Source organism: Perognathus longimembris, chromosome 2 (genome assembly GCF_023159225.1).
Source record: "Perognathus longimembris pacificus isolate PPM17 chromosome 2, ASM2315922v1, whole genome shotgun sequence".
In the NCBI taxonomy this organism is placed as follows: domain Eukaryota; kingdom Metazoa; phylum Chordata; class Mammalia; order Rodentia; family Heteromyidae; genus Perognathus; species Perognathus longimembris.
Window position 1 is genome coordinate 124366048 of NC_063162.1, and position 26881 is coordinate 124392928.

At 36.1% G+C, this 26881-nt stretch overlaps 1 protein-coding gene across 1 annotated transcript; it reads right to left on the reverse strand.

The window, feature by feature from the left end:
- Positions 1-973: 973 nt before the first annotated feature.
- Positions 974-2382, reverse strand: Smim30 (small integral membrane protein 30). The gene is made up of 2 exons (XM_048340094.1): positions 2283-2382; positions 974-1823 (listed from the first exon to the last, which is right to left on the reverse strand). Exon 2 carries the CDS (start codon positions 1789-1791, stop codon positions 1612-1614), a length of 180 nt encoding a protein of 59 aa, XP_048196051.1. The 5' UTR covers positions 1792-1823; positions 2283-2382; the 3' UTR covers positions 974-1611.
- Between the last annotated feature and the right edge of the window lie 24499 nt (positions 2383-26881).

A 26881-nucleotide genomic window follows, 5' to 3' on the forward strand; every position in this document is an offset into this window, starting at 1 on the left:
TCATACTTGAGGTCTGTTTATATGAAAAAAAATTAGTGCTTTCTCTGATAATGAAACAGCTATGACAAAAGGCAGTCCCTGTCTTTTTTTTTTTTAGGTCCAACACCAAGACTTGAACTCTGTACCTCACACTTCACTCCAACTGGCCGGCACTCTACAAGCTGAGCCATGCTTCCAGCCCTGAGTCCATGTCTTGATAGTGTGAGTCACCCTCACTACTTTTAACAGTCTCTCCTGCAAGTCAAGTTAGTTCACTTGGAGAAAACCACTGCTAACAAGACTTTTTGTATATCTATTTTGTTTTATGTTTATCTACTTTGTATATCTAAAATTAAGACCTGTCATGACAGCAAAAAAGCCAGTAATTAGATAATTCATTAAAAAAACAACAACCTTGGTTACTTATTTCTAGGAAAACCTATGTTAATGTATTAAGAACATTTCATCCTGGCTATACCATTAGAATCAAATGAATCATTGTAGATTCTTGCTAAATAGTTCTATAACCTTACCTCATTGTTATATAAGCAAGATAGGGGCCTAAAACGCCCTAAAAGGTTTGTGGAAACCCAGGAATAATTACTGAATTCTATTAAGTTAGAACACTATTCATTAACCTACAATGACATACAAATTCTTTAAGGCTCTTCAGATAGTCTCTGTTTCTATTATGTGAGTGGGGTATAATAATGGGTATTTTTAACAGCCCCGCAAGTAATATTGTTGGTTTGAGGGTCCTTCATGTTGTGAAGTCACAGGAAACATACCTCACTTAGCTGAAATGCAAATCAACTCAGGCCATTACATTTTCCTTCTTTGTCTGTGGATTTTCTACTAGTGGCCCCTCCTATTTGATGATGGATTCAAGCTGATGATCAGTTAAGGAGAATTAACATGCTGTTCTCTACTCGGCTTCTATAAAATTCTATGCAAACACATAAGCATCCAAGATAAACAGAAAGGGACACCACACTAACTTATAACATAATGGGCTTATATTTAATAGAATACTTCTCATCATTGAGATATTAATATAGATTTTTTTTGTATTTTTTGTTTTTTACATTAAATCTCTTATCCATTTTAGTAACAGATAGATTGAATACATTTGTTTTTAATTTCCCCTTCCCCATCCCAGAGACTTAAAAGTTTCAATTTCTGGCTATTCAATATGTAAGTAAAATATTAACTTTAACAGATAAAACAAAAAACAATCTAATACAAACATGGAGTAAAGAGTTCCTCAACAATTCAGGAGGCAGTGACTGTAACTGAACCATGGTAACTTGCTGGATTCTGGAACAAAGCTTCATTCTTTCAACTTCATCTGCTTTGAGAATGCTTAGGAAATATTACTTATACAAACTTAAGCCATCTTTCTTCTTTGATCTTTCTAAACAGCAAATACAAATTATAGGCTGTATTTTTCAAGCATTATTTGTTATAATTTTTTCCCCCACATCTAACAAATCTGTGTTCCCACTTTATGGGAAAGGACTACAAGTGTGAAATCATCCTATTTAGGTTTGCTAGGAACTTTGGAGATCAATGTTCAGTAAAGGTTTTGAGGGTGTCAGGATGAAGACTGACTTCTGAGGAGCCTTGCAAAAATCATATCTGTCCATTTCTCTTTCTTGCATAAACCCCTAAGCAAGCACAAATGCCTGTAATGCTGAGAACTACACCTAACAAGAGAGCAATGGCATCTCCAGCTTCTACTGCTTCCACAGCAGGCAAAACCAAAAGCAGTGAAATGAGGACTACCAGCATCTGTGCAGAAATGGAGGTCATGATGTTGGGATCTTGAGCTTGTCTGAGGGCTCCTAGAAATCAAGCATGAAAACAAAAGAAACTATTAAAGATTCTTATCTTACCAAATGACAAGAACCTATACATAACCAAACATCCACTACTCTTTTGACTCACTAGAGTTTCTGATTCATTTCAGATCCACCTCGTCCTTTTACACATGAAAAACAAAAACAACCAACTGTGGGAAGTATTGGGTACACTTGAAAGTTGAGGCTAATCTCATGACAATACCCCAAACCACTTAATTCTTCCACTGTAACGCCAAAACTACAGGCAGCTACCAGGCAGAAATGGAGCAACAGTAGTACATCATTAGAAACAAACAAAAAATAGACAAGTCACTCACAAACTTAAAATATCTTACTGAATAAAAGTGGCATTCTCTTGGGATGGGGATTGCTGCCAAATCTGGCCAAAGTCACACAACATAAAACAACTCTGTGACAGTGTGAGGAATTAGTAAGACTTACCAAAGAAATGGAATAAAGTTCTATCTGAAATAGTTCCTCTCTGGAGTTCCGGATGGTGAGGCTAAGAGGTTACACGTGACACCGTCTATTAAGAGTAAAAAACAAACAAGCAAAAATATTTAGAAAATGCGGGAGAGGAACTTGTAGAACTGGTAACAAGTAGAGACAACAGTTTGCCCAAGAAGTGGGAACTAGATTTAAAGTTTAAGTTCTCCCACACAGAAAAGGCCCAAATAAAACTAATCGGGGCACATGTTCATATCCCAAACTTTATCTAAAGACGAAGAGAAAAAAGAACCCATTCTTTGGCCCAGCAAGGTGCAAATTTGTCTAGTTTTATAAATACACCCGGACGATCGGCGGCCGTACATTACCATTCAGGAAGCAGCCATTACAGGAATGGCGGGGAGGGCGGAGTCTCCAGACTACATTTCCCACAATCCCCGCAGCCGACAACTCCCGTGACGCACCGCGCACTCCGCTGTCACTCACTGGCAGTGGGCAGAGCCTTCGCGTGCTCCGGGTGAGGTCGTCAGAAATGAGCTGCCTAGGGTTAATCTGAGCACCTCTACCTTCTGTTATGTGGAAATTAACTCTTTATCCAAAAAATAGATTGAGTGTATTTGTTGTAAAAATAAGAAATAGCAGCAGATGTGTGCTACCCTCTTCATCGTTTCTGGACGTAGAAAGTAGTTTTTGTTTTAGTTTTGGGAGCTGTCTGTTTGGGATGCTTTTAAACTAGAGGCTCCCAACATTTCTGATTCAGGAAAATTCTCCTTACATGCTCTAAATGTGCCTCATAACTTTTGTGGGGTGTGTGTGTGTGTATGTGTGTGTTGTTGTTGTTATTGTTTTGTGCTTGTCCCTGGGCTTGTATAGAGCCTAGGCACTGTTCCTGATTTTTTACTCAATTCTTTTGCTCACCACTGGAGTTACAGCTCTTCCTCTGGGCTGGGGCTGTTAAGTGGTTAATTGGAGATAAGTCTCTGGGACTGGGCTTACCAGGGCTAGCTTCCAAGGTGATCCTAAGATCCTGAGTATATAGGCTTACAGGCATGAGTATGAACCTCCAGCACCTAGCTTGTGGTTGTTGTTTTAAGCAGTGGGGAAAATAAGCCACAATAAATAGGGCATTTTGAAAAAATGTGAGAATCATTTGTGGTGCAAAACAAGGTTTGAGAAATTTAAGCAGATCTTTTTGTGATTCAGGTTAAAGAATTCCAAGTTGTATTTTCCCCCCAAGAATGTGTTTCAACGATTAATTCCCAATTGTGTTTTGTGAGACATCCCCCTACTGGCATATGTCCCCAGGAGGATGTCAAATTAGTACCATTAAGATATGAATGAATTATTTGCACACCTAAGTCTTAACCTGTTGTGAAAAGTTCTCTTCAAGTTTAATAATGATAAAATCTTTCTACTGATCTGATCTTTGGAATACTTTCCTATTCACTGACTTGACAATAATTTGGCTCTCTTCCATCTTAAATTATTCCTGGTGAAAGGATAGAAGTGAAGTCTCCTGCAACATCTGGAAGTCCTGCAGACAGTAGAGGAACTCTGTCATACTCAGCATGTGTTTTGGTATTGTTAGATCTTTTCTCTTACACATATCTGTCTCTCTACACTGACTAGAAAAAATTATAATCCTGGTTCCTAAAACATACCTAGCAGGTGCTTAGTAACACAAGCTAATAATAATTATTTGATTGGAAAAGTGTGCCAACAAGATTTTACAAGAGTCCAAGATGTGATAAATAAACCTCATCTGTCTGGCAAATTGAGGGTACCTGTCAGCTTTGCTTCTGTAAACTTAATTACTTTAAAATGTTCTTGCTAATTATATCTGTCTCCAATTACATTTGGTTGTGTAACTTTTTTTTTTTGGCTATTCTGAGAATTGAACTCAAGGCTTCACATTTGCATGTGCTGTACACTTCAGTAACACCTTCTGACCTTTTTCCCATTGGGTTATTTTCAAGGCAGGTAGGGTCTCCTATGCCTGAGGTAGCCTGGATTGGTATCCTCCTACTTGTGCTTCCTCATGATGGTGGGGATGACAGGAACATGCTACTGTTTCCCCCTAAATTGAATAAAGGTATGCACCACCATGACCAGCCATTGAGTGAGACAGAGTCTCCAGAACATTTTTTTTCCAGAGCTGGGATTCTTCCATCTCTACCTCCTACCTAGGTAGGTAGCTAGGATACAAGTATTATGTATATATTTGTTTATGTATTTAGGAAGCAAGCAAATACATTGAGATGAAAATTCCATGAGGAGCAAGACATGTCTCTGGTTTGTTCATTACTTGGTTCTTAAAAATTAGAACAGTGCCTAGCAAGAAAGGTATTTAGTAGATAGTTTGGGAATGATTAATGAGTTTAGTATCAGACTAGATGTTTTATGAATGAGTGAGTGAGGTTAGCATAATGCCCAAATTTGGTTAATATTTAGTCACTATTCATAGCACAAACTACCAAACAAGTAAGAAAATCTGCTTGAGTACTAAATCAGGAGGATTTTAAAGTGAGGTTATATTGTGTCTTCATTGAAAATTTAGTCTCACTTATATTTTCCTTAACATTATTTATATAAGATGTGTGTGTGTGTGTGTATGTATGTATAATATACAGTAATATACTTTGCTCTGCCCTTTTAGGGCACTGTGCTTGATCTTGACAACAAATATATTGACTGAGACCACTGGAATTACTATATTTAGGGTGATAAAATCCAGAATTTAGATTTTTTTTTTTTGCCAGTCCTGGCCCTTGGACTCGGGGCCTGAGCACTGTCCCTGGCTTCCTTTTGTTCAAGGTTAGCACTCTGCCACTTGAACTACAGTGCCACTTTCTGGCCATTTTCTATATATGTGGTACTTGGGAATCAAACCCAGGGCTTCATGCATACAAGCACTCTTGCCACTAGGTCATATTTCCAGACCAGAATTTAGATTTTCAAGTCAAGAAATCCTAAGCTAATGCCCTATTTCACTAAAATAATGATTACTAGTAATCAAAGATACTCAGAGGCAAAGAGTACTGCTTTAGTGCCTTAACTGAGTGGTTAATAAAGAGCAAATTTCCCAATCAACTGTTACCAAGAAACAGCTTCAGCGAACAAAGGAAAAGTACTTCTGCTCATTTCATAACCCTAAGAAGTGACTCATTGCAGGCCCCTGAAGGAAGGCACCTCTGGGATCAATCAGAGGAGGCGGGATAGCCTGACATCAGGGCTTGCAGTGACTAGTGGGTGTCAGAAAATTCATAAAACCCAAACTTCCTCATTAGCAATTGAGCCAGGCTAAGTGAGTGGAAACATTTTAATGGAGTTTCACAATAAACAAAAAACAACTAACCAGCTACTAGTCAGCATTTCCCATTTCCCCACCTATAACAGAATAGAACATTATGTTAGTCTATGTAATTATTAGAGTAGCAGAGTAGGATAAGCTCCATTTTCCAGAGTTCTTCAGTTGCTGGGAAGAAAGAAGGAAAGAAGACAGGCAGGCAGGAAGATAGAAAGATGGAAAGGAAAGAAAAAAGGAAGGAAGGAAGGAAGGAAGGAAGGAAGGAAGGAAGGAAGGAAGGAAGGAAGGAAGGAAAGAAGGAAGGAAAACCCAGCCCAGTAAAGCTAAATATCTCTTGTGGAGCTGGGAATGTGGCTTAGCAGTAGAGTGCTTGCCTAGTATGCACGAAGCCCTGGGTTCGATTCCTCAGCACCACATAAACAGGAAAAAAAAAAAGCCGGAAGTGGTGCTGCGGCTCAAGTGGTAGAGTGCTAGCCTTGAGCAAAAAGAAGCCAGGAACAGTGCTCAAGCCGAGTCCAAGCCCCAGGACTGGATAGATAGATAGATAGATAGATAGATAGATAGATAGATAGATAGATAGACAGATGGATAAATAAATAAATAAAATATCTTGTGCTAGTATTTTACAGAGGAGCATGGGAGAATGCCAAAGTTATTTTTGACATGTTTTTCTGAATCACTTGGGGAGGATCTAACTTATGGGTCTAAATTATGTATGAATCAATTACACATATAAACCCATATTATCAAGGGACATAGAGGAACTCCAACTATAACTATGAAAGATTCAAATCCTATTTCTATTGCTGTGTTTCTGAAAATTTGTCGAAGTGCCTGTATGGAACAAGTAAGTTTTGAAAAGTGGAGAAATTATCTCTCATATAGCATTTTATTCATTGTCACAGATTGATTAAGAACAGAAACTTTCTAAAATGCACTTTTTTGACCCCAAATTCACCTCTTTCATGTATTAACTTTGTGAATTCCTACAAATCATCAATTTCTTATTTTATTGTAGTTAAAAAAATTAATGACACATACTGGTTGTACATACTTATCAAATGCATGAATAAAATGTGCATCAAAACAGTGGGGTCCCCCCCAAACACTTAGAATTTCTGTGTTGGGAACCTTGAGATTCTTCTCTTCAAGTTAGTTTCAAATGTTTAATAATAAATTTTTATAGGCTATTAGAACCATTAGAATATTACCTGCTATATATAAGTATTTGGTGATGGTTATCCTACCTTTCTTTGTTTCCCTGCCTTATTCCCTGTGTATCATGTAGAAACTACTATCTTACTGTCATACTATCTACCTTTTGAGATCAAGATTTTTTAAGCTTCTGTAAATGAGTGAACATATGTAGTATTTTTCTTTCTTTGCTTTGCTTATTTTGCTTAAAATGATGTCTTCCAGTACATTGATGATGCCACAAATGACAAGATTGCTTTATTTTTGTGAGCAGATATTTCATTACATATGAATACATTTTTTCTTTATTCTATCAAGATACACCTCAATTGATTTCATATCCTGACTGTTATACACAGTACTTGAATATACCCAGAAGTACATATATACACACACACACACATATATATATATATATATATTTGATATAAAGGTTTTGTATCTTTTGATTATGTGCCAGTATTGGGATTTCTGGATTGTATAATAGTATATTTTCTTTTTTTTTTTTTTTTGAGGAACTTCCGTATTGTTTCTCCTTAATGGCTATACTAATTTAGATTCTCATTGAAAGGCTATCAGAGTTTCCCTTTCTCTGAATCATTGACAGTATTTTTAAATTTTTGTCTTCTTGATTATAGCAGTGCTAAATAGGGTGAGATGAAATGATCTAACTTCATAAAGCTTGAGTTTCCTCATCTGTAGCAAATCCTCCCAGGAATGTGTTAATGCAGATTAAATGAGGTGCCAAGTATGATGTTTTAGTATAATCAGTATGGGGGTAACTGATTAAGTAATGTTTATTAAGTTCTACACAAGGAATTTAAAAACAAATCCTTTAATTTATCACAAGAGAAAATAAGCATGTATTTACAATTGAAAAAATGATTTTCTTAGTAACTATTTACTATGGACAAAAGATTTTCTTAGTAAAATATTTTTATATTACATAGGCTGTATCAATCAGTGTTTAGTCACTAAAATGAAATACTAGAGACAGCTAACTTTATAAAGAAAAAAGGTTTATTTGGCTTTTGGATATTCAGAGGTTTAGTGCTGACATCCACTCAGTTTCGATGAGGACATTACCTCTCTGGGTGTGTCACCTTAGAACAGAGCATGGCGATTGTGGAAGAGCTTACAGTACCAAACACAGGAAGCTGGAGGGGCGGGGAGGGAGCAGGAGCGAGAAAGAGAGAGGGAGAGAAGAGAATGAGACAGAGGTGGGGGTTTGGGGCAGACGTTCCATTTTGCCTTTGGAGAACATACTTCTAATGATCCAAAACTACAAGTAGGCTGCACCTCCCAAAGGTTCATCTCCCACCCTCCCCCACACCAAATCATCACCCTGGAGATCAAGCTTTATATAAATGAAACATAAACCATGTTAAAACCACAGCAGGGATAAGACTGATTAACAGATATACTTAATAAATTCTTAAAATAGTGATTGGTCCCCTGTATATTTTATATATATATATATATATATGCCCATGAAAGAAAATAGTATCTTATTACGGATGAGAAAACTGAGTCATAGTTAGGTAATTTGTAAGTAATTTTTCCAATGTCCAGATAACTAGTCAGTTATACAATCATGTTGTGAATCCAGGAAAACTGACAAAATGTCTATGTATTTTTCTTGACTATGCATATGCTATTATTGTATAAAATGTCCACAGGAGCAAACAGCATTTTGGTTTTCATTTAAGTAAAGTGTTCTTAAGTTTTCTTGGGAAGGGTTGTCTGTACTCAGACCCTAGTTTGGAGAATGAATGATTGTAATGTTCACCAAATTTTTAAGTTTCACCCCAAAATCTGTGAAAAGGTATGTTTTTTTATGTTAAAGTATATTTAACTCAAACTCAGATGTACACTTGTATGTCAAAAGCAGAGATTTCAATGTATTAGCAAGTTTTAATTTATAACAAAATCCTTGAAATCTGCACAATATGCAAGATACAAAAAGACAGAGACTCTTTGAAATTCTTTGCTAGAGGTCATGAGCCTAAAGCAGTCATTGCAAAAAGAAGGGAGGTTATTAGCAATTTAATATGCACAGTTCACAAGAAAATACTAATTCTTCTGTATAGACCAGGTGCTCATTATGATTAAGAGCTGGTAACCATGGAAACAGACAGCATGAAATTTGTAAAATTAAAAACATACCAGATAGAAAATGCAAATAGCATAAGAGAGTGAATCATGCCCCAAATGGTCTTAGTTTGATTTCTCTTAAATTAAAAAAAAAAACTTATGAAATTTCTGTTTGACCATTTTTTGGGCAAAATTACCCACTTTTGAGACACTGCATTTTCAATTAGGATATTTCTTGTACATTTGATAATGCCTTTTCCCTAACGCCAATTTAGACATGCTGAGATGTATTTAGAGCTAAAATTTTTGTAGATAAGCCGTCTGGCAAATTGTGATTTAAAAGCTGCTCTTGGAAACTTGAATGAGGATTTGAAACTTTTAGATAGATATGTATTATGAATTTCTGTTCGTAGAGTTTAAGTTTGGTCATTTGTAGATTTAAATTTATTTATTTTTGTTTAATTACATATCTGATCCATATAGAGGACTTTAAGGTATCAATATCAGTTTCTGTGTTATGAAATGATTTATCTATGAGATAGTGAACCAGAGAGTGACAAAATTTATTTACTTTTGCTGCTAATATCTTATTGTTAATAAGTCAACTTCCTAAGCTTATTGTGACAATAAACTACTTGTGCATATGTCTTCTAATAGTAGTGTTGTTTGCACTTAAAAATAGTCACAAGCAATGAAAATTTTAAGTTCTTACTTTCTGGAAAAGTAGTTTTACTCAAAGGTTGTCAAATTTTCCATGTAAAGTAAAACTTTCTTTTGAAGGGATGATTACTTTTAAAATTGATCTCAACTGATTCAAGTGAGGATAAACAAACAACGGTAGAGTGCTATTCAGAGTTTCATTTGTTTGTGATTTGGAGACATTTCAAGTCATTTTAGGCTCTTATTTCACAGGAGAGTTGAAACAGTAGTTGACCTTAAATCTAACAGTGAGACACTGACTTTGTGATAATAATTTGTCACCACGGGTGAAGGGATTAAAGAGAATATATAGTGCTGTGTAAGAGTGGGGACAAGTCACAACTCTTTCGACTGCTCATTAAGACCCTTAAGTTTTTAAAGACAGTAGAGGCAGTTGGGAAGAGTGGTAGATTTGATTCAGGTTACTCCAAATTGGATGATGACTGTCCTCAAAGTATACTCAAGTCTACTTGCATCTCAATGATATGGGGAGTTCATTTTAAAATGCAGGACTTATTAATTAATTTAGTTAATAATTACAAGGGGATTTCATTTTGACATGTCCATACATACATACAATATATCTTGTTCCGATTCATCCACTTCATTACTGTCCCCCTTCCCTTTTCTATCACTTCCCAAATTTATCTGAACAAGCTCTATTCTTCAATTTCCACATAAGTACATAAATATTTTGACCATATTTGCACTCTTTAATCCTCTCTATTGGTCCTCTTCTCCACTAGTACTCCCATCCTATCCTTCGTATTTTAAATGTACACAAATTGCCTATGGTTTCACTGTAATAACATGTGTATATACCATGTTTTAATCAGATTGATCCCTTATTTACTTCCCCTTTCCTCAGCTCCACTAATCCTTACTACTTACTCAACAGCTTTAAGTGAATTTTATTTTATCTTGCTGTCTTTACAACATGAAATACATTTCAGTATTGTTCATCTGTAACATTTTATCACACCACTGTATCATTCTTTCCATTCTCCAATCATGTCAAATAGTTCCATAGTTATAACTATGACTATCTATCTATCTATTGTGTCCTATTAAACATTCCTCTGTTATATTGTGACTTATAGTTTGACACATTGGATATATACCTAACAGATGTATCACTGGATCATCCAACAATTCTACTTCTTTAGTTTATTTTTTGGTTTTTGGTTTTTTTTTTTTTTTTGGAAACTTCATAGTGATTTCCATATTGGTTGCACTACTTTAAATTCTCACCAGTAGTGTATAAGTTTTCCTTTTTCTCCACATCCTCCCCAGCATTGTTATTTGTGTTCTTAATGATAGCCATTCTGACTGGGACGAGAATAAATTTCAGTGTCATTTTGATATATATGTCATATGTGTTTATGGTCAGGGATATTGATCATCTCTTTATATGTTTATTGGCCATCCATGCATATTACTTCTGTCATGGAGTGTTTGTTTAGTTCATTTTCCTATTTATTAATTGGATTGTTGTCTTTGGGAATTGTGACTGTCTATGCCAATGTGTTTCAGTGTTTCCTATTATTTCCCATGCATAAATTTAAAAATAACTTTTCCAGGCAGTCTTTAGGACCAACTGATCATAGAATCATTAGCTTGGGAGAAAAGCTATTTGACCAGGGTGTATTATTTGAGAAGAGGAGAATGAGAAGCACTGTATGATGTTATTTAACTTAATTAAAGATTCAATTTGAATGACAAATCTTGTACTCATGAGCCCCTTTTCATTTAGTGATGACATGGGAAACACAAATATTTCATGTTGTTTGCACAAGTACCAAGTGGTTTTTGTCTTATTATTAATAGCTTTGCACATTTCTTTTCAAAGCTTTATTTTTGTTTCACATGTATGAAACCAAGCTAATGCTTCCCATTATTAGAAATTCAGCAACTTTTGATTCCTCAGAGAAAACAAACCTTAGCGCTAAAAGGGATCTTAAATAAATGGAAGATATCTTCAGTTACACAAAGGTATCATGTAGTTAAAATTTTTATATGATAATTTCTTAGAGGACAATTTCTTAGAGAGGACAAAACAGTGCAGGAGAGGTAATCAGAGAGATAGGGTGTTGTGGTAACCCAAGAAGTACCCTTCTGGTGACAATGTTACCTGAGGATTGAATTCACAAGGCCTTCCGCCCATTTTGCAAAACATTTCTTCTCTCAGTAGGTATTTGGAAGGAGCTGGCTAACCTGGAGTGCTGGTATTCTAAATTGCTGGCAGAGGGCCCATCCATATGCTTTGGAACTGAGACCAGCAAGCAGTAAAATAGTTATCCTATTATGAAAATTGAGTAGTTCTAGCAAGTGATCTTGTCTCACAACTATATCTGGATGAAATGGGACTTGGGCTTAGGGTCCTGTCTCTTATGAAGTCACATTGATTTCTCTCTTCCTTTATAGTAATGACTAGGAAGTGGTGTTTCCTAAATACTTACTAAACAAATGAATAACAACTAAGACCTTAAGCTTTTAGTCAACACAAAGTTCATTCGAATTAACAACTGTAGGATAGTCTCCAAAGCAGTGGACTGATAATGTGTTGCAGAAATAGATGTGTATCTAGAATAAGGAAGTAAAAGTTTTGCTTTGCTTTTTCCAGTTTGGATTGTTATGAGCCATATGGTATTCGTTCATGGGTTCTCCATTTTGAGTGTAATGTTAACAAAGATCAGTGTTATCAGCATTGTGATGAGATGATATTTGAATCCTAACTAGACTACATAAAGACTATAGAATATAGAATATAAATAAAAAGACTCAATAAGACCATCTGTTATTTCTGATGACTCAACCCATAGCAAATACTTGGACTTGTTCTGCATTACTTTTATCCACTGATGAAAGTAATAGGTATACTTTAGGTCAATACAAGGAAAACATTTCTAGTGTTTTAAGAAGAAATTATCTGCCTCAGTGAACAGTGACCTCTCTGTCCCTCCCTTCCCTCACTCCCACCCTCCCTCTCTCCTGTCTGTTCTGTTCTCTTCTTTCTTCTCTCCTCTTTCTTTCTTTCTTTATCTCTTTCCCTCCTTTTCTCCCTCCCTCCCTCCCTCCCTCCCTCCCTCCCTCCCTCCCTCCCTCCCTCCCTCCCTCCCTCTCTCTTCTCTCTCTCTTTCTCTCTCTGTCTGTCTGTGTGTCTCTGTCTCTGTCTGTGTGTCTCGCTGTCTCTCTGTCTCTGTGTGTGTGTGTGTGTGTTCTAAAAAGTTTAGACTGGGCTCTGGTGTCTCATGCCTGTAATCTTAGCTACTCAGGAAACTGAGATCTGAGGATGGGGCTTTGAAGTCATTGAGTCAAAAAGACCCTGAGACTCTTAATTCCAGTTAATCACCAAAAATAGCTGGAAGACACGGTGTGGCTCAAGTGGTAGAGAACTAGTGTTGAGCAAAAAAGCTAAAGGACAGCACCCACGCCTTTGGTTCAAGCCCCAGAACTGGCTCACGCACTGAAAAAGTGTGGGTTTGCATCAACTAAGATGAGAAACACTTCAGGCAGGTACAACTGACTAAATTTCTCCTTTCCAAAATGAAGATACCATAACCACAACCCAAAATTGAAAATGAACAAATAAAACACTCCTTCCCAAAAAATCTCAGAAAAAGTTAAAGAAATAAAATGACCCACACCTAGAATGCTTTCATATTCTGTAAAATGAGAAGTGGTTTGATTCCATGGAAACTTCTCATTTTTCCAAAGGGACTCTAAGGGAATGTTTGAGAACATGAAAAATAAAATATCAACCAGACACTGTTATATTCACAGTCTTCCACTTTTCACTAATAAAGGCTTTACTGGATCTTTCCAAGCCCAACAAAATACATTTCCCATATCTTTGAATCATGCCTGTCATGTGAGCAAATCATTTTGATTGTTTACTTTGTTGTACTCTTGTTTTTATTTAGTTTATTTATTTATTTTTTATTGTCAAACTGATATACAGAGCAGTTACAGTTTCATACGTTAGGCTTTGGATACATTTCTTGTACTGTTTGTTACCTCCTCCCTCATTCCCCCTCCCCCCCTTTCCCTTTCCCTCCTTGAGTTGTTCAGTAGATTTACACTAAACAGTTTTGCAAATATTGCTTTTGTAATCGTTTGTCTTTTTTACCCTGTGTCTCTCGATTTTGGTATTCCCTTTCGGTTTCCTAGTTCTAATACCTGTATACACAGTTTCCAATGTACTCAGATATGATAAAGAGATAGAACAGGTACAACCACAGAAAGGGGATGCAAGAGGATCATCAATAATAGAAGTTACGGTTTCACATCACATGTTGAAAGTAATTACAACAGTGATATAACAGTCGTTTCCATAACATGGAGTTCATTTCACTTAGCATTATCTTTTGTGTTCATAAGGGTATAGCTATTGGGCTCTTGTGATCCTCTGCTGTGACTAGCCTAAACCTGTACTAAGTATTCCCTATGAGGGAGACCATAAAGTCCATGTTTCTTTCGGTCTGGCTCACTTCACTTGGTATAATTTTTTCCACGTCCTTCCATTTCCTTACAAATGGGGCAATGTCATTCTTTCTGATAGAGGCATAAAATTCCATTGTGTATATGTACCACATTTTCCTGATCCATTCATCTACTGAGGGGCATCTGGGTTGGTTCCAAATTCTAGCTATGACAAATTGTGCTGCGGTGAACATTGTTGTGCTGGTGGCTTTAGTGTGTTCTTGTTTGTAGTCTTTTGGATAGATACCCAAAAGTGGGGCTGCTGGGTCATAGGGGAGCTCTATGCTTAGCCTTCTGAGGAATCTCCATACTGCTTGCCAGAGTGGCTGAACCAGTTTACATTCTAACCAACAATGAAGTAGGGTTCCCTTTTGGCCACATCCCCTCCAACATTTGTCATTGTTAGTTTTCTTGATATAGGGCATTATTCCTGGGGTGAGATGGAATCTCAGTGTTGTTTTGATTTGCATTTCTTTTATGGCCAGTGATGTAGAGCACTTTTTCATATGTCTCTTGGCCATTCTCATTTCCTCATCAGAGAAGTCTCTTTTTAAGTCTTTAGCCCACTTTTTGAGGGAGCTATTGGTTCTTTGTGGTTTTGTTTTAGAAGAATGTAATTTTTTTAGTTCTGCATATGTTTTAGATAGGAGGCCTTTATCCATTGTATGGCCGGTAAAGATCTTTTCCCAATCTGTGGCCTTTCTGTTTATCTTGCGAGCTATGTCCTTTGCCCTGCAGAAGCTCTGCAGTTTGATGCATTTATTTAGTTTTATTGTCTAGGTGATGTACAGAGGAGTTCCAGTTATATACAAAAGGTAGTGACTACATTTCTTGTCAAACTTTCAATTAGAATTTCTAGATGAAATTCAAATTTACCTCCCCTCCCATAACTCAATGGTGATAAATGTATCTAGCCATTTTCTTCTGACAAGCACTCAAAATTGTTGAGGATAAAATAGAAATTATATAACTTATAATTCATGTGCTGTTTCCTAAATTTTGTTGCAGTTAACTGGAGGCCTTGGAGCATGGCTCAAGTGATAGAAAGCCAGCTGAGTTTAAACCTTGGTAATGATACAAAACAAAACCAAAAAGTAGAAGTGGAGCCAATTAGTAAGGAATTATATTCTACATGTCTCTCCCTCAATGAATAGGTTCACATCTTTGTTGGAAGACCCAATATTGATACCAAGAGTAGTTACTCATAAAGTCTGCAAAAATCACTGCATGTTATTATACACATGGTTTTACTGAATTGATTTTTGGATTGGGTTCCTTGTAAATAGAGCTCTGTGAAGATGAGTGTAATGACTCACCAATGAACCAAGACCTCAGAAGAGCCTCTGGGGAGCTATGAAATTGGGATAGCACTGCGAGTTATTCCAAATGGAAGCAAGAGATCATTGCTTCATGTTAGCCATTGACTGTGGTTCTTCCCTGGAAAGGAGACTTATGTGAGGTAGTTCCTTTTGGCCAACAGTATTTCTCTGTGATGAACAGTAATATAAATTGTGCACAGATATAAATCCCCAAATTGTGTGACTCTGAAGAAGGAATCTGGGTATCATTATAGCAGTGGGCACTATGGAGTTGTGACAGGTTTATTTTGTGTAATGGCCCACTGGTCTTTTGAAGTGGCCATTAGGGTAAAAATGGCCATTCTAATCTATTGGCACCCATTTTCAACAAGTAGACAAAAACAAAGCAAGGTGAAAGAATGGAAAATAACAAAGAGGGAGACAAAGAAGAAGAATAAGAACATAATTCAAATTAACAAGAAAATGGCAATATATTATTAGACATCAATTAATCAATTGAATGTACTTTTCACATTAAGTGGCTATATGAATTACTTTCTTTAAAAAAATTTATTTGTGTTGTACAGAGGGGTTACAGTTTCATATGGAAGGCAGTGAGTCCATTTCTTATCCAACTTGTTACCTTCTCCCTCATTTTTCTCCCCCTCCCCATTTCACTTTCTCCTCCCCATGAGTTGTGCAGTTGGTTTACAGAAGTTTTTTAAGTATTGCCATTGCACTAGTTTGTCTTTTATCCTTTGTCTCTCCATTGTGATGTTACACTTCCCTTCCCTATTTCCAATAAACATATATACAATACCCTGAGTACCAAAATCAATTACAGTGACATCAGGGTAAAGCCATGGGGAAGAAAGATAAAAGGAAAAGGCATAATTTCACATGGTATATTGAAAATAACAACAACAATGATAAACCACTTATTTCCATAAATTGAAGTTCATTTCATTTAGCATCATCTTATGTGTTCATATGTATACAATTAGTGAACTATTGTGATCTTCTGCTAAGATTATCCTAGACGTGTAGTAATTATTCTAAATGAGGGAAACCATAAAGTTTATGTTTCTTTGAGTTTGGATCACTTCACCTAGTAGATTTTTTTCTCCACATCCATTTTTTTTTTTTTTTTTTTTTTTTTACAAATGGGGCAATGTCATTCTTTCTGATAGAGTCATAGAATTCCATTGTGTATATGTACCACAATTTCTTGATCCATGCATCTACTGAGGGGCATCTGGGTTGGTTCCATATTTTAAGGATGGCAAATTGTGCTGCAATGAACGTAGTTGTTCTCTGTCTTTATTGTGGTCTTGCTTATAATCTTTTGGGTAGATACCTAAAAGTGGGGCTGCTGGGTCATAGGAGAGTTCTATGTTTAGCCTTTTGAGGAACTTCCATACTGCTTTCCAGAGTGATTGAACAAGCTTACACTCCCATCAACAGTGTAGTAGGGTTCCCTTTTTGCCACACCCCCTCTAGCATCTCTTATTATTAGTTTGCTTGATAATGGACATTCTTACTGGGGTGGGGCAGAATCTCAGTGTATTTTTGATTTGTGTTTATTTTATCATCAGTGTTGTTGAGCACTTCATGTGTTTCTGAGTAGTTCTCATTTCCCATTCATAGAAGTCTCTTTTTTAGGTCTTTAGCCCATTTATTAAGGGAGCAATTGGTTCTTCGAGGATTTGTTTTGGGGGAATTTAATTTTTTTTAGTTCTGCATATATTTTAGATATGATGTCTTTGTCTGTTGTATAGTCGGTGAAGATCTTCTCCCAATCTGTGGGCTTTCTATTTATCTTGCAAGCTATGTCCTTTGCCATGCAGAATCTCTGCAGTTTTGAATTACTTCCTTTCTTGAAACCTCAAGGGAAGGAGTGGTCCTATGGATATCATGCTTTAAGAACATGAAGATTTCGTCCTGACTCCCATTTCTTCTTTTTTAATTTAAATCATCATTTTACTTATCAGTTTATTATTTTCTATCTTTATCTTTTTTTTTTTTTTTTTGGCCAGTCGTGGGCCTTGGACTCAGGGCCTGAGCACTGTCCCTGGCTTCTTCCCGCTCAAGGCTAGCACGCTGCCACTTGAGCCACAGCGCCGCTTCTGGCCGTTTTCTGTATATGTGGTGCTGGGGAATCGAACCTAGGGCCTCGTGTATCCGAGGCAGGCACTCTTGCCACTAGGCTATATCCCCAGCCCTATTATTTTCTATCTTTTTAAAATTTATTGTCATTAACTAGTTGTACAAAGGGGTTTAAATTTTCTTAATCCTGTCCCTTATGCAACCATCTCAGTTTGGTGAGAGCACCTTCTAGAGAGCAATTAACTCCTAGTTCAACTATTTTAGCAATATTTGAAATAGTATTGTCTGCTTCAGGGGATTTTCTGTGATAAGATGAATCTCTGATTTCCTTTTATATGCTTCAGAAAATGTATGGGACAATTAAAATGCATTTTAAAAAGCAATAGAAATAATGCTGTAGCCAAAATATCATCTGACAGAATTTATCATCAGAAGTAGTTTATTTCCTAGATTAAAGAAAACACAATATATTTTCCTTTGTGACATTTATGGTATCCAGTATTTTACCTTCCAATTTATTTTTTTTTGATTTGTATTTTTGCAAGGTTGAAACTGGTGAGTTGATGGTGAACAGCTTTCCTTTTACACTGGCATTACTTGAAATCTATAGACCACATGATAAATTGTTTGCATAAAGATTTTTGATATATACATTGCTTTTAAAAATATATGACTGCTATAGAATCACTTTTCCCTTCATTCAATTTCTTTGCCTCAGTTCATTGTGACAACTACGTAACATACAAGATAGAAGTAGAATGCATAGGCATTATAAATCTTTACACGGTGCTCAAAAAGTTTAACAGTATATCCAATTTCTCAGCTGAAAATTTAGAATTTCTTCTGGAACACTGGGAAAGTAACATGTGGGAAAAGACAGGCCTCAATTTAGCTCTTGGCCTATTTATTTATTTACCTACTTTTTTTTTTGTGATTACTAGGGTGAAAATTCTGTGTTTGGTAGAAAACTCCATCACTTGAGGCATGCTTCTGGCCTTTTTGCTCTGTTTATTTTTGAGAAAAGCTCTTGCTTTTTGCCTATGCTAGCCTGAATCGGATTCTAGATTTTTTTTTTTCCTGATGAGATGGAGTCTCACAAGTTTTTTGTTTGTTTTCGCCATGGGCTGGCCTTGAACTGTAATCATTTCAATCTGAGCCTTTTACTTAGCAGGCACATAGCACATGCTGCCATACAACACAGGCCCTGTTTGTCTGAGCTGCCCCACCCCACCGCTGTGATTCCCTAATTACCTCATGAGGGTTTTTGATGTCTGTACTCCAGTTTAGTTAATGGTAGAGGATGTGAAAACTCTGTCATCTTTTTTTTTTTTTTTTTTTTTTTTTTTTGCCAGTCCTGGGCCTTGGACTCAGGGCTTGAGCACCATTAGCCACCATTCCTGACTTCTTCCCGCTCAAGGCTGCCACCTGAGCCACAGCGCCCCTTCTGGCCATTTTCCATATATGTGGTGCTGGGGAACCGAACCGAGAGCTTCATGTGTAGGAGGCAAGCACTCTTGCCACTAGGCCATATTCCCAGCCCAACTCTGTGATCTTGTATGTTCAGTTTGGTATGTGCTCAGAGATCTCAATACTTTTGGATGTAGAGATTGGACAGGAGATGGCTATAGATGAAAGGGTTTTTGTTGTTGTTGTTATTGTTGTTGTTTCCAACTCCAGATTAAGTCTTCACATAATGAGAATCATATAATTTATTTTATAGAGTAAGAAATAGTAGGTATTTCCTTTCAGATGCACTCAATTTTTACTAAAACTATTATAATTATTCCAAATAGTGCTGACATTTGTAATTTTCCCAACTTATGTCCTAGCCATTCTTACTGTAAGTTTTATGAGCATAAATGGAGAAATGTCACAACAATTAGTTTTGTACTACATCACAATTAATATGCATTTTATTAAATATTTTAACAATGTTATTATTAAACATTTTTGCACTAAACTTATTTACTTTTCTTAAGAAAAATACATGTAAGCCTTCCTATGAAGTTTGTTCAAAAATATGAAAGTAAAAGAACTAGCTTTATAGCTTGTTGATGATGGTATGTTTAATGAGCCAACACTCCAGTCAATCTGGGCTCAGTTTCAGTAACTGATTTTCCCTGCCGCTTATTTGTTAGAGACAAAAGTAGAAATTTGAATTTAAATGTAAGTAGCATTTCCAGGACTATACCTGAGATTTAGAAATCATTTGCCTTCAGGGTATGTAGTAAGCAGGCTAAACAAAGATTTTCCTTTTAAATCTGAGACTTTATAAATGATATTGTCCTTTTGGCACTGGGCATTGCATTTAGGAAACAAAAAATGTCTGCATAAACACATTTATCAACAAAAAGGCACTTTTGCTCACAAAGATCAATATTTGAGACTGAAGCAGTGAAGCTTCTAAACATAAGTTATTATGAAGTAATTTAAAATCTTTTATAAAAACAGTAGGAACTGCCTAATGCACAGACCCCTGACTGTGAATCTTAGGATAACATCCTACAATTATAAGAAATGCTAGATTTTAGCATAGAACTAATAGACTTACACACCTCTCCAGGCATCCTGAGCACCAGCTCTGTGCCCCAAGGAGGGGCTAGATGGAGGAGAAAGTGCAACCACAAAGTCGCCACTTGTAGTTTCATTGTAAGTCACTGCTTTAACACCCACCTTCATCCTTCTGTGACCTGAATTTTCCACTTTTGCTTGGTATTTTAATAGAGGAACTAGCAGCTAATACATTTTTTGATGCTTTCAGCACCCTCACAATTATCCCGATTACCTCCTTTGCCTAACACATCAGAACTACTTATTTATTTATTTTCTCTGGAACTGTACAGGGAAGAATTATTCAGCCCAAATAACTGAGGATCTATTGGAAAGTGCTTGTTTATGTCTTCACATTTCATTTGGATTATCTCCTGCCTAAAATTGTCTCTTATGTCCTCAATTAGGGATAAACTGCTCCTTCCTTCAACTCTAGGTGCTTGTGTGTTTGTGTCTTTCTGAATCACAAAAACTGTTGTTGCTTTTGCCCTTGTTCTCCATTTTTACTCCATATTCTGCGTTGTTTTAGAACAGGATCTGCATAGTTTACATTGCTAATATTTCATTCCCTAGCACCATGCCTAGTCATTTCAAAAATGACAAATACATATATTTATATCTTTTCTTTTCCTGAACAAACTATTTGAGATATGAAGATCAGATGAGCAGAGCGGTAGGCACATCTAATTTGTCAACAAGATTTGCTGTTCTTTTAAATTTTTTGTTTTCATCTAGACATGTCTTGTTTCTAAATTTTCCATCAGGTTCTCTTTATGAAGTTTACATCAGCCTTCTGTTGCTGTGTTACAACTCTCCTAATGGAGTCCCTTCTTTTCGTCTTAGCCTTCTTGTTCATCTTCCAGATAGGTGGCATAATTATTTGTCAGTATGTAAAGCAAAGATGTTCCTCCGTAATTTATAGCATAAATTCCAAGATTTTAGAAGGCCCATTTGATCTCTATATGTCTAGCTCTAAGCTATACTAGACATCTCATATAGTCTCATGTAGTATAGTTTTTCACTTGTGGTCTGAATGTTCACATCACAAAAATGCTCCTTTTCAACCTGTTCTTTTGTAATAAATTTCTACTTAGATTCAGCATACTGAATAAATTAAGAGAAAATATCCTTATATTCTGGCTTAACCATTTATTATTGTTTAAATTTGGACAGGTTGCTCACTTCTCTGTAGCTCAGTTTATCTATCTGTAAAGCAGTGATGATAACCTACCTGTTTATCATGTACATACTTGTAACCTATTATTAGTTTATTCTTTAAGATTTTATAAAGAAATGTGCCTTCTCAAATAAATTCTTAGAATTTCTCAGGATAAATTAAGTGCCCCCCCTAAAAAGGTCCATTAATGGTGGAGACCTTTATAAATAGGTTTATTCCTATTTACTTATAGTCTAAGAGATTAAGGCACACATGTAATTTTACAATATAGCTATTCAAGGAAGGCATTGGGGATGAAAATTCACCTTAAAATATAAACCAGAAAACAAAATGATTTATGTTGTGAATGATGCATTTTATTAGTCAAGCATTTCATGAGGTATGTTGTATGTTTTGTCTAATATCCAAAATCTTTCTTTGTGGTAGGCATTATTGTCTTTATTTTACAAACAATATCTCTCAGCTTTAAGCTCACCTGTCTACATTTTGCTCTTAGGTACTGGGGCTGGGTATTGGTAAACCATGTTTCTGCTTTGTCTCTTGTTCAAATTTTGTCAATTCGAGGCACTAGGGAACTCTGACAGGGTGAAGTAGATGATTCTTCTTTTCTTGGCTGTTTCTGTGCTTCTTTCTGCTTAGCAATTGCAGGCTTTCTTAGTCTACTAGTATCATCCTAGCTATATTTCTTCTTCCCTTTCAGAAGCAATGTGTTACCAATGAGGGAAACCATAGAGTCTATATTTCTTTGGGTCTGGTTCACTTCACTTAGTATATTTTTTCCAAGTCCTTCCATTTCCTTATGGATGGGGCAGTGTCATTCTTTCTGATAGAGCCATAGAATTCCACTGTGTATATGTACCACATTTTCTTGATCCATTCATCTGCGGAGGGGCATCTGGTTTGGTTCCATATTATAGTGATGGCAAATTGTGCTGCGATGAACTTAGTTGTCTGGTGGACTTAGTATGGTCTTGCTTGTAATATTTTGGGTAGATACCCAAAAGTGGGGCTGTTGGGTCATAGGGGAGCTCTATGTTTAGTCTTTTGAGGAACCTACGTACTGCTTTGCAGAGTTTCTAGGATAGTCCTAGCAGAAGATTACAATAGCTCAATAGCTGGGTACATATGAACACATAAGATGATACTAAGTGAAATGAACTCCAACTTATGGAAATTAGTAGTTTACCATTGTCGTGGTTATTTTCAATGTATCCTCTGAAATTATGCCACTTTTTTCTGTCTTTTTCCCCCTGGGTTTTACCCTTGATGTCACCATTACTGATTTTGGTACCCTGGGTATTGTATATATGTTTGTCAGAACTAGGGAAGAGAAGGGGAACATCAAAGTGGACAGACAAAGGATAAAAGATGAACTAATACAATAGCAATATTTACAAAACTATATGCTGTAACCCAACTGTACAACTCATGGGGTGAGAGAATTGGGGAGGGTGAGAGGAGGGAGAAAAATGAGAGAGGAGAAAATAAGTTTGGTAAGAAATGTACTCACTGCCTCTGTTTGAAACTATAACCCCTGTGTACATCACTTTGACAATAAATAAAAAAGTAAATTAAAACAAAGTAGCAATGTGTTCTAATAGTAGCTGTGGAGTGTGTTTGTCTTTGTCCCAGTCCCAATATTGGCAAAGTCAGCACCAGTTGTTGGCGTCCATCCTTGATGTGGGAACTCCATCCACTCAGGCAGTTACCTCCTCTGACTTCAGGGAATTAGTACTATCTGAGTATGGATCTTCCTCAGGAATATTAGTGAGGTAATATTTGCGCTCTAGATTTCCAACTGCTAGCAGATCCAACTGCTTGCCTTTGTTATTCCAACTCAAACAATGATAGCTGTGATTTAGTTTGCTATCTCTGTGATACTTCAATATTCTCTATTGGATTTTTTTTGGGTCTACCTAGTGAATAGCTTTTACTGAATTAGAAATTTGTGTATTAATTTCTTTCCATTTAATCTGTGTGACTTTTTTCCATTTTGGTCATCTGGCTGGATTCTGAAACCATTATATGTAGCCATTACAGCTACATATAATCATTATCACTATCAATACCAGGGTCTTCATTTATTATTTTAACAGTTGCCTTTAAGGTAGTAGAACCACTTTTTCATAGTGAATATGGTTGGCCTCAATGTTCTTTCCTTGCTATCAATCTGACTCCCTATGTGGTGAATGGAATTTTAAAAGGCACAGGCAACTGAATCTTGTTTGTACTTATATTGTCTATAAGTTCTGTCCTGATGAAGTTTTTTAACCTATATATGAAATCTCAAAGCCATTTCAAGAGGCTCGTCAAAAGATCAGGGACCATGTTTATTTTTCCAACTTGAATCTACAAGGGCTAGGAATAACATCTAACAGTGCAAAGTGATTAGTATCCATTTATTAAACAAAGGTTTAGATGAATAGATGGATGGATGGATGGATGGATACAACCCAAGAACCTCATCTTTCACAATAAGTAGTTTCTGGAAACAAACTTCCTGAACTTTGAATTCTGGATCTGTATTTTCTTTTCATTCCTATCTGGAACAAAAGCCTTTATCTAAAATCTTCTGTATTTGACAGTCATTCAAGAGTTTTGCAGCCTCATATATTCTGTACCTTTTACTATTTATATTCTTTCAGCAGCTGGCTGGGGATCTACTTACAACCACGGCACTACTATTGTCTCTGCTGGGTGATGAGCTCTATCTGTCTTATCTGTCTGTATGGAAGCAACCTTTCCTTGAGAAAGGGGAGGAGATCCTTTCTCTTTGTCATTAGGATGGCAGCTGACCTCTATGTACTATATATTCATCCAGTCAAAACATCTCCGGCTGGGCCCTAACCCTAACTCCCTAGATACCATCCTGGATCTTGGCTTATGCTCTTCTCTGTGCCAGTTTTTGGAGCTCTTCCATGTCTCATGGTTAAGGCTGCACAATGTGAGATATTTATAATCTGGAGATTTTTTTTGCATTGTTGCTCATTAAATGCAATACAAGAAAAGCAAACAGACTTTCTCCTTGACCTCATCTCACTATTGTGTTTAAATAGAACTTTTAAAGTTACTTTTATGCATAGACTTTTCCTGAGTATGACAGTTAGAAGAGTAATACATTAATATACATATCCATATTTGCAATTAAACATTAATATTAGTTAATATTATTGACCCTGAAAGAATAGTCAAACATGGTTTTGGACACAATTTTATTTAATGCTATGTTTAGTTTCAGTTGGATATATTTTGTATTATTTTCTTTTCTTTTTCCCTCTTTCTTCATGTAGGGATGGATCACTGAATGACAAGACATAGCATTCATGGATCACATCACCCACAAAGAGTTAACATTTTTAACATCTTTTTGATTTTGCTACCTGAAATATAAGAAAACAGAACAGTTTGAATATCTCGGAAGTCTGGAAAATCTTATGTTATAGTAATGCCACATAACAGCATATCCTGAAATGATACTTTTTTTTTCATAATCAGAGTTCAGGCTTTCAGAAAGCTTTTCAAGGTAGGAGGCTTTTGAAGTATCTACATAGTCACACAGCCACATATAGCCTTGTGACTATTTTTGAAATAATGTTTTATTGAAACACAGAAGTGCTCACTAATTAACATATTACTTATGGTTGCTTTTGCATGAAAGTAGGAGACTTGAATAGTTGGGATGGAAACCCTGTATCTCACAAAACTTAAATCCTTTTATGTTGTTTTGCAGAAACTGAATTCTAGGGATACTGAGTGACTAGAAGAAGTTTATACATGTTACTAGCAGAATTAATGTTAAAGCATTATTGGTACACATTTTGAGGAAGGGGAGGATGAATATCAGACCATTGGTAGGTATGTTCTAGTAGCCAAATGATGGCAATTGTAAACAGTCTATGAAAGACAGAAAACCTGGCTTGGGAGATTTGTTTCTCTACTGAATAGATCAGTTATCTATATCCCATGCTTACTTTAGTCATGTGATATCACAACTTAATGCAGTTAGGTCCCTGTTTGCCAAGATAGTGGGATATTTATTGGCCAACCTCCTGTGTCTCAGAACTACATTCCTCAAAAGTTGAATTATTGATGGTCAGAGAAGACATTTTGGTAATTGCAAAAATCTTGAATGTATTAAGACTGACTAACTGTCCCCATGTTCTGCAGTGACATCAGCTGACAGTGATGAAATCTATAGAAGTAGGGCACATTTCCATAACATGAATATTCAGGGATGGTGATGCAAGGATTATTATTAAACCACTGGGAAGGAACACGTTCTCATTATTTGATTGAATACTAAATGCTGCCTTTTAAAAATAATTCAGTATGAATACTTTGATAATGAGATAAAAGAGAAAGGCTTAGAGAAATGCTCATACATTTTTCTCTCGTATATAAGGAGGAAATTAAATTAAATTTGAACCCATCTACAGGAACTATTTTTGAATCATTAGCTATATTTCATCTAAATCTGCCTCACATATATTGAAGTATAATGTAATAGAAATCCAGCCAAAGCTTGATTTATATGAAAATTGGATATGTAAAAGAAGCTGTATAAGCACAACTACCCCTGAGAATATATAAAATGCCCATTACAAGTAACAGTATCTTTTAGGTATTGGGCATATTTGCACGTTTCTGAGAGAAGGTAATTACATTTTTATAAATGAAACAGTTTCATTTATAAAGACCTGTGCAACTCCAAGATCTCTAGATACACAGCTAAAGGGCTATCTTGTGTCAACTATATGCAGTTCCTCACAGCAAAGAGTTTATGTATAGGAATTAGAAAGGAGGGTGATGTCTTCCATACATCTGTCAAACTTGCTTTAAGTTTCTTTTATATGACACATAGTGAATTAAGCTCTAGTTCTACAGAAATAAAATAGATAGAACCCCTGTCTTCTGAAACTCATGATGATGAAAATAAGGCCACAGGCAAAAAAAAACCAGACAATTTTGATAGAGCATGATTCCTGTTCTCTATAAAGATAAGCTTTGGTTGGTGTTGAGGACAATTTATCTTCTTCTTTGTCAGATTTTCTTCATACTTTCTAGTTTTTCCCCACAATTATTTTAGGTGACTTTGTCCTTTTGACTAGATTGAGTTTAATACCTATCTACTTACCTCTCTTCCTACCTCCTCCTGCTGCTTTATAGGTGTCAAGTATCTACCAATAGTGTAGAGCTTCTCTTGGATTTCTCTTCATAGGCTGACCAATCCTTGCTGGTATATTAAAACTTTGGACCTTTGTCTTCTTCCTTCTGTTTGTCATCAAAATTAAGCTTCTCAATGTCCAAACATTGAGCTTTCTGCACTAACCCATTGCGCCACTGGAGCACCGTGAGCTTTCTTCTATCAGTAAACTTAGTAAATAATCAGTTAATCCACTCATATGAATTTAAGAGAACTACAGATCTTTTATTCCAAAAGGTGGAGAGGAACAGACTAACATTCTAGATATTGTCATTGAAAAGTACTAGAGACATTTTCATCCTAAAGGCCTCCTTATAAGCCCAATAGCTATACCCTTATGAACACATAAGATAATGCTAAGTGAAATGAACTCCATGTTATGGAAACAATTGTTATATCACAGTTGTAAATACTTTCAACGTGCCATATGTAACTGTAGCCTCTATTATTGATGATCTTCCTGTATCACCTTCCTGTGGTTGT